We start from the raw sequence: 8,798 nt of genomic DNA, 5'->3' as shown, positions 1-8,798 counted from the left end.
GGCCTCTTGGCCGCCTGCAACTACAAATAGGACTAACTCCCCTCCCCCATTTCTTGAGTAACAGTTTCCCCACCACAAACCCAAGTGCCCTGCCTCGTAGTTGGGCCTCAGGCGGATTCCCAGTTCAATCTCTCTTCCTTTTTCACATTTCTCGGTTCCCAGAGTAGGGATGAGGGGCCCGGGTTCCTGACCTGGCCCGTGCTGGGAAAGAGGTACGGAGGAGGGAATAATTGGAGGTCATTTCCCTCCGTTTGAGGTCCAGCTGAGCATCTTTGGGTGAAACTGGTTAAGGGCTTAACAATGCAATGGTTTGTAGTCTGCCTTCATCCAACTCCCACTGCTGACCCTTTCCAGGGTTCTTCCAGTAGGCCAACACACCACGCTTGGTCAGGTACCCGTCACCCACTCCACACCCACCCAGTCACAGTTAACTCAACAGGCAGATGGCACCTTGAAGTACTGCAGGAGGCTACTTACCTCGGCTTCCAAGCAGTACCTTCCCGTGCTTGCAGTTTAGTGCTTTCTGGCTCTGACTCAAAGCGGTCGGGTCTTCCAGTTCCCTGCAGCCCGGGTTGCGCGCCTAACCTCGGGGCTCAGCTACACACAATCGCTGACTCTCAGCCGGTTGCACCGAGGAGTGTGCGCGCAGTTGCTCTCCGCGCGCTCCACCTGAGCCGCGGGAACCCGCACAGTTCGAGCCTCTACTACTGGAGTCTTCCCGAAACCCTCCAAACGCTCTACTGCTCAGTCCCAGGAATTTGAGCCCAAGCGCCACAAGAGGCAGACGCCTGGTTTGGGGACGTTGCTGGGGCATGGTGCTCTCCAGGCTCTCTTAGGGAGGTACAGGCGTGGCCGCGACTCCTGGCTACAGCAGTTCGCCCTGCTCGCTGCACAGCTGAGCACAGACACCCTGGCTGTCGCTGGCACTGCTTGGGGGGAGGCATGCAGACACTGGTAGCCGGGATGGGGATCAATAAGTTCTGTTCCCCTTCTCCGTTCGACACTGAGTACTTAAAATTCTCTGCTGGAAGAGAGCGCTAGCTGAGCGCAGGTTCTTTAAAGAAATGCTCTTTCCCGATTCTCAACTGAAACTCATGGAAGCGCGCGCTCGCGTGTATTTGTATGTATCCGGGGTGGGGTCCGATCCAAGTCAGAGTTTCCTGCGGTGTGACACCCGCTTATTCCTTGCAACTCCTCTACTTTGTGGACAGGAGTGCATCTTTCCCAGGCTATTGCCACCGGCATCGCCTTTACAAAACCACAAACACATAACAAGCCTCCCCAAGGCTTTTAATTCTCAGGGGCATTTTGGGAGGCCAGTTACCTGCTGGCTTCTTCCAAATGGTCCAGACTCGGATCGGGCCTTGGAGACTCTGGGATGCCGAGAGAGTGCCACCCCCAGACCTGGAGGAAAAAAGAGGACTGTGGAAGAGGCGACAGGGCCCCGATCACGGTCCAGCGGAACCAAGCAAGGAAACGTCAGATTTCTCTGCCAAAGGCTTCCTGGCCAAGGCTTTCTGAAGCCTGGCGTTTGATAAATATAGCCTGGCATTTGCCCCTGAAATTAGACTGTTTCCTTATTTAGCCCTTGCACAATGATTTTAGATGATGTCACTTAGAGCTAAACGAGAAAATTGATCTCAGATTTGCTTGGCCTCTAAAGCCTGGTTAAGCAGATTGAGAATTAAAAAGACGGAGGAAGTAAGGGGGAGGGGGTGGCTGGAGGGTAGCAAAGTGTGCACCGGCGAGTGCGCGAGCGAAGGGGAGGGCGCGGCGCGTTGCAGAGAGCGCCCCCGCCTCTTCTGGGCGGAGGAACTTCGCTCACCAATGAAAAGTAGTCACTGACTGCAGAGGAAAAAAAAAAAAGTTTTCCTGTTGACTGTTGGAAGCGAATTGAGCAATTATCTAGTTTACCTTCTCCTCTTGGAAGTTAACGATTGGCGAGATCTTGGCTGCGTTATTGACACAACACTTTCTATTGATAGAAATAAGTAGTGATTGTCCCCGAGTCATTGGTGCGCCAAGAACTCTGCGATGGGCTGGCAGGAGTCCATTGGGCTGGGCAGGCAGGTTCGGCTGGTGATGCTGGGGAGGAGGAGGAGGAGGCTGCTGGTGGTGATGGTGCCCGTCCTCCTCTCCGCAGGTCTGTGACAAGCAGGGAACAAGGCAACGACCGCGCAGCCCAGCCCCGGCTGACGGACGCTGGCGACTCAGACATGGACAGTAGCTGCCACAACGCGACCACCAAAATGTTAGCGACTGCTTCAACCCGGGGCAACGTGATGAGCACATCCAAACCCTTGGCTTTCTCCATCGAACGAATTATGGCGCGCACCCCAGAGCCCAAGGCCCTGCCTGTCCCTCACTTCCTGCAGGGAACCGTGCCCAAAGGGGACCCCAAGCACTCTCTGCATCTCAACTCGTCGATTCCCTGCATGATCCCCTTTGTGCCTGTGGCATACGACACAAGCTCCAAGGCAGGAGTGACCGGCTCAGAGCCGAGGAAGGCGAGTCTGGAGGCTCCGGCGGCGCCCGCGGTAGCGCCCTCCGCGCCAGCGTTCAGCTGCAGCGACCTGCTCAACTGCGCTCTGAGTCTGAAGGGCGACTTGGCCCGTGATGCACTGCCGCTGCAGCAGTATAAACTGGTAAGGCCGCGTGTGGTCAACCACTCTTCCTTCCACGCCATGGGCGCCCTGTGCTACCTGAACAGAGGTGATGGCCCGTGCCACCCGGCAGCCGGCGTGAACATCCACCCGGTGGCCTCCTACTTTCTCAGTTCCCCTTTGCACCCGCAGCCAAAAACATATTTAGCCGAAAGGAATAAACTGGTGGTCCCGGCGGTGGAGAAGTATCCTTCCGGAGTAGCTTTCAAGGACCTGTCTCAGGCTCAGCTGCAGCATTACATGAAAGAAAGCGCCCAGCTTCTGTCAGAAAAAATTGCGTTCAAAACCTCGGATTTCAGCCGAGGATCTCCTAATGCCAAGCCCAAAGTTTTCACTTGCGAAGTGTGCGGAAAGGCAAGTACTCTGAAGAAGTCTCTCTCTCTCTCTCTCTCTCTCTCTCTCTCTCTCTCTCTCTCTCTCTCCTTTCCCTTCCTTCCTTATTTTTTTGGGGGGTAATTATTTGTATACACTTGTTATACTTCCTCCCCTCCTCCTCCCTAGTTTCAGAGTGCTTAATTTCAGTGTGCTTGTTTGGCTAACCTGTTCTACGTGTCTTTAATTTTAAGGTCTTTAACGCGCACTACAACTTAACCCGTCACATGCCGGTGCACACAGGAGCCAGACCCTTCGTATGTAAAGTGTGTGGAAAGGGCTTCCGACAAGCCAGCACCTTGTGCAGGCACAAGATCATTCACACGCAGGTGTGTTCATCTGTCTCAGATTCACCTGGTATACTTAGGAACGCTGAAATGACCGATAAAACCTTATTCTTTAGCATAAGATTTGTTTAAATGTGCTATCTGGGGAGTTGTAGCATATCATTTGCCTTTGTTCTGCTTAAAAGTGTTAGCGCATCACTGTTTTGCTTGCAGGACTGCACATAATAATAACCAAACACCTTAATTCCTCTGTTTTTCCTCCCTCCTGCCTAGGAAAAACCTCACAAATGCAACCAGTGTGGTAAAGCATTTAATAGAAGTTCCACTTTAAACACACATACGCGAATACACGCAGGCTACAAACCATTTGTGTGTGAATTCTGTGGCAAAGGATTTCATCAAAAAGGTATCGAACCCAGGAGATGTTGTCTCTCATGGCTGTTTTAGCCAAAGTCATACTTAATCTTTTGGGATATTTTAGAAAACGATATTTAAAGTGCAAATAGTTATGTGAGGCATAGGTTGCCAATTCTAAGACCCTACCCCCGAGTCTGATTAGTGTTAGAGAAAGGCATGGTTCATATACCAAGGGGATATATGAACCCCTGGTTCTCGCTTTATATAACTGAATTAATGAGTGTATATTAGAATGCAAAGGAAAGGCCCTCCCAGTTGATGTTTAAAAATGAACTGAGGGAATCCAGTACCACGAACTGGTGGTTACAGCCCAGGCAGCTCTGGAGCTTGCTCGCTAAACTTCCATGTGTCTTCTCCCTCCCCTGCATTTCAAGCTCCTTTCAGAATCACCTCCCTGTCATTTGTCTGTTTCAGGGAATTACAAAAACCACAAGTTGACCCACAGCGGGGAGAAGCAGTTCAAGTGCAATATCTGTAACAAGGCTTTCCACCAGGTTTACAACCTCACCTTCCATATGCACACCCACAACGATAAGAAGCCTTTCACCTGCCCCACGTGTGGCAAGGGCTTTTGCAGGAACTTTGACCTCAAGAAGCATGTCCGCAAGTTGCACGACAGCAGTCTGGGGTTGGCCCGCACGCCGACTGGGGAGCCAGGCAGCGACGCGCCGCCTCCGCTACAGCAGCAGCCCCCTACCACTCTGCCACCTCTGCAGCCTCCTCTGCCGCCCCCAGGGCCTCTGCAGCCTGGGCTCCACCAGGGCCACCAGTGATTGAGGCCAAGTTCCTTCTCACCCCCAGCTGGGGCCCCTACTGCAGGGGCAGAGGCAGACTAGAGCCAACCTCCAGGTCCTAGCTCGTCTGCAGAACCCGGGGCATGTTGGTCCCCGCACTTTGAGGCGCACCAGAAACCTCTGCATTTCTTGGCCTTTCGCCTTTTGCATGCACCTGCTAAATGGTTTTGTGTATTATATTCTATATAGGCACTAACAATTATGAGAAATTTGGAGGGTTTTATGATTTTCTTTTTAATTTGGAAAGACTTCATCTCGGGTGGAGAGATGGTGTTTGTTTTGTTTTTAAACAAATTTCTGCTGTATTTATTGAGATCTGTATTATCTACCCGGGAATGCTGCACCATTTTAATTTTATTATTGTATATATTTCCATTGTGTCAATTCGGCTGCCTCAAGATGCCTGCTGATTGTTTATCACTATGTCCTCCTTGGAAGTAACAACACTGTGTGTATGTTACACACACACACACACACACACACACACACACATATATGTGTGTGCCTGAAAAGGTGCACTATGCATTCGTGAGCACATAGGTACACACACACCCGTACACAATAGATAAGGGTGGTTCATTTTGAATGAATTTGAATTTCGGTTTTGATTTTTGCACGTGAAAGTTGATTCATTGACTGTTGGAAATAAATACTTGGAACATGATTATTTAATCAACAAACTTTAGGGCTCTGTTTGTATTATTCAACTAAAGATCTTTGGTTCTGACCCTCTCTCCTCCTTTTTAAAAAGTTCAACTTTTGATTACTATCAAATGCTAAGATCTGAATATTCACCAAATGCAAATCGTCTCTGCAAGTGGTTACAGCTTTGGGTAAGGTTATGAAATTTAGTAAAGTTCAGAGAAAGAAAATGTGTATTTTTCTATCAGAAACATGGTTTGGGTCTTCTGACACTGGTAGTGCACAGTAAGGTGAGAACAATATATCTAGGAGTCGTGTGTCACATATATTTCCACCAAAGCACCATAATATCATTTTGAAAGGTATCTATTGTTTGCTTCCTGAAGCATATACTGATTTGTACACTGCTGGCGAAGAGAGCTCCATGTTTTTCATGTGTATATGTTTATAGACGAATATACGCCCATTCAAGGAGGAAACATGGATGAAAACCAAACTGTGGCGGGTGCCAGGTCCTTGAAACGCTTCAAGTGTTAATCAGCAGCTCCGCTGTGAGCTCGGGCTCTGGTGTTTTCTAACTGCAAGTCTCTCCTGTTTTCTTGCCAAAACAGTGAAACAACTGCTAAAGACTTTAATTAAGAGGGGTAATTAGTTCAGATTTATCAAAGCCCGGTTGTTATACTATTAGCTGCTCAGTAGAAGCTGCCAGACAAACTCACAGCCCAGCACAGTAGCCCGCTGCAGCGGGGCCGCATCCTGGGAGTGAAGCAGAGAGGAGCGGGCAAAGGGGGTTCCCGCCTTGCCGCTGCGGTCCCCGCCGCCCCTCCCAGCCCCGGGTCGCCAAGGTCAGCCCCGTGGGTGTGTTTGGGCCCCTCCCTCTGCTCACGCGCTCCTGCCTGGGCTTTGGGCAGCCGTAATTCACCGCGAATCCTGCGCAGGCTTCAGAGCACCCAAGAAGTTTCTTTCTTGCCTGGATCCAGGCAGCTTTGCCAGCTCTAGGACCTCCCGACCATTGCAAAGGGAGTGCGGTGTGGGGTTGCAGCGGTGCCTCTCTTTTGTGCGTCATAAGGTGCCCAGGGAAAGGTGGCGCGTGGGGCAAAAGGCCAGACCAAAAGCGGGAGATGGGCAGAAGGCAGTGCCAGGGCGGGGAAATAGTTTCCTTGGCAATCCGGACTCACATTTCAAGGCCGGGAAGGATTGAAGGCTCTGGATGGCAACAGTGCCCTACTAGGCTGGAAAGTGACAAAGACCCCCCACTGGGTGATCATGGACATGGGGGATGAGCCAGTCCCTTGGGGACGTCCAAGCAGCTTTGGGCCCCTGCACCTTCCAGATTGGGAAGAGAAGGTTTGGGGAGCTGGAGAGTACAGGCGAGAGGTGAACCTTTAAGATTCTGGAGAACAGCGAGATTTTGACGCCCAGTGCTGGCCCCTGTGTGTATGGTGACAGGTCACAGCCCAGGATTCACTAGCTCTAATCCCGACATTTGTCTTTTCCTGATCTCCTCACAGCCCGACTTTGTCCTCTCTTGAGGCCAAGTCCAGTCCAATTTGACTTCTGAAAGCGATGGAGAGTTTGGGAATCCCATAGTTGGATAAATTCGGATCCCCACGTCCATCATAAGCACCTTTTCTCTCTTAAAAGGCAGCCAACTTGATTATCTTGTCCCAAGCCCTGGCCAACATTCCCTCACAAATGCCAGACCAGCAAAGGGAATTTAGGCAACTGCCTCAGAGGTAAACCACCTTTTCCAGGTGGCTTAGTTGGATCTCGGAAGCACTTTTCTCTGGGTAAGAAGAATGAGATCAGGGATCATTATAATTTGCAATGTATAAATTCAAGTTAAATAGCAGAAAATGGCTTTTGGTTCTTGAACTTATTCCCAATAAGCATTTGAACTTATTCTCAAAACCCAACATTCAAGGGGTCATGATTGTATTGGTGGAAAACAAAATAAACACTGTTAAGAAATGTTTATTAAAGCAAAAAAAAAAAAAATTCCTCCAGTTAGGGAATAGTTCTGTGTGGAGTTTGTTAATCCATGCCAGTGTGCTTTGACAATGGAAAAAAAAAAGTTTTTTCACAGAAGAATATGGCTGTGACAATGTAGGAGGAAGAATGAAGAAAGAGACGGGCAAGGGGTAGGAGAGAAAAAAGCTAGAGAAGGAAAGAAAAGCTTAAAAAAATAACGGTTCTGTTGAAAATGGAATAGCTAGGTGTAAGGTCTGACTTGGGATAGTTCAATAGTCCCACGGAAGGTAGGCAAAAGGAAGTTGTTGTCTGTGGGCTCAGAGGTTGGAGCAGCCTGAAGTGTTGTGATCAGATAGAGGAGGCCAGAGGAAATTCTCTAAAACTAAGCACTCAGGAGAACTACTTGTCAGGAGAAGAATTCTTAGTGAACTCTGATTTGACACAGCTCTCAGAGCTTACTACACATCAAGGAGGATCTCCTTAAAGAGAGTATGAGTTTAGAGATTAAGTTTATGGGGGGGGGGGGATTGATAAGGTGGGACACTTAGCTGTTAGTCCACAGAAGTCCTTAAAATTCTCTCCGCTCTGGCAAACACTGAAAGGTGTTTTCCTCAACTCCTAACCTATGCGTGTATGTATGCCTGTGTGTGCATGTCTTTGTGAGCTTGCATAGATTTTTTTTTGAAATTTAATATCCTTTATTTCATGTAAGAATATAAGAAGTATTTAGAAAGTAACATCTTTTATTTTAAAAGAAAACATTTAAAAAAGGTGCATTGACATGAACATACTCGAATTTTTCTTCTAAAATTTTATGCCCAGATTCTTAACATTTAAACTATATAAATTAACTTGTTAACTTAAAATTAAGTTTGTTTCCCTCCCTTAATTATCTAATAGGAGAGAAAGTCTCAGGCTGTTATTTATAAGCATGTCTCAAAATTACATTTAGATATGGAAGGTCCTTATTTCCATCGAATTAAAAGCCAAGTTGGCTTTTAATACTTGCTGCATTTTATTTTCTAACATTGATTTTTTAAACAATTTTTTATTCTAATTTGTTATATATATATGACAGCAGAATGCATTACAATTCATATTGCACATATAAAGCACAATTTTTCATATTTCTGGTTGTATACAAAGTATATTCACACCATTCGTGTCTTCGTACATGTTCTTAGGGTAATCATGTCCATCTCATTCCACCTTCATTTCTACCCCCATGCTCCCTCCCTTCGCCCTTCCCCTCCCACCTCTTTGCCCCATCTAAAGTTTGGCTAATCTTCCCATGCTCCCCCTCCCAATCCCTCTATGAATCAACATCCTTATATCAGAGAAAACATTTGGCATTTGGTTTTTGGGGATTGGCTAACTTCACTTAGCATTATCTTCTCCAACTCCATTTACCTGCAAATGTCATGATTTTATTCTCTTTTATTGCTGAGAATAGTCCATTGTGTATAATAATACATTTTATTTATCCATTCATCTACTGAAGGGCAACTAGTTTGGTTCCACAGTTTAGCTATTGTGAATTATGCTGCTATAAACATTGATGTGCTGTCTCTGTAGTATGCTGTTTTTAAGTACTTTGGGTATAGACTGAGGAGTGGGATAGCTGGGTTGAATTGTGATTCCATTCCCAGTTT

General features: G+C 47.7%; 1 protein-coding gene across 2 annotated transcripts; it reads left to right on the top strand.

The window, feature by feature from the left end:
* The first annotated feature begins 2,216 nt into the window (after positions 1–2,216).
* On the top strand, positions 2,217–4,512 carry Fezf1 (FEZ family zinc finger 1). 2 transcript variants are annotated; one of them, XM_076861857.1, is made up of 5 exons: positions 2,217–2,645; positions 2,796–3,017; positions 3,230–3,364; positions 3,596–3,728; positions 4,154–4,512. In XM_076861857.1, the coding sequence occupies exons 1-5, from the start codon at positions 2,217–2,219 to the stop codon at positions 4,510–4,512; spliced, it is 1,278 nt and encodes a 425-aa protein (XP_076717972.1). The 2 variants fall into 2 exon arrangements, with proteins under 2 accessions (XP_076717972.1, XP_076717965.1); XM_076861850.1 differs by having other exon boundaries at positions 2,217–3,017.
* The last annotated feature ends 4,286 nt before the right edge of the window (positions 4,513–8,798 follow it).

The sequence above is a fragment of the Callospermophilus lateralis genome, chromosome 1 (assembly GCF_048772815.1).
Source record: "Callospermophilus lateralis isolate mCalLat2 chromosome 1, mCalLat2.hap1, whole genome shotgun sequence".
Lineage (NCBI taxonomy): Eukaryota > Metazoa > Chordata > Mammalia > Rodentia > Sciuridae > Callospermophilus > Callospermophilus lateralis.
This window is presented reverse-complemented; position numbering and strand designations above follow the sequence as displayed.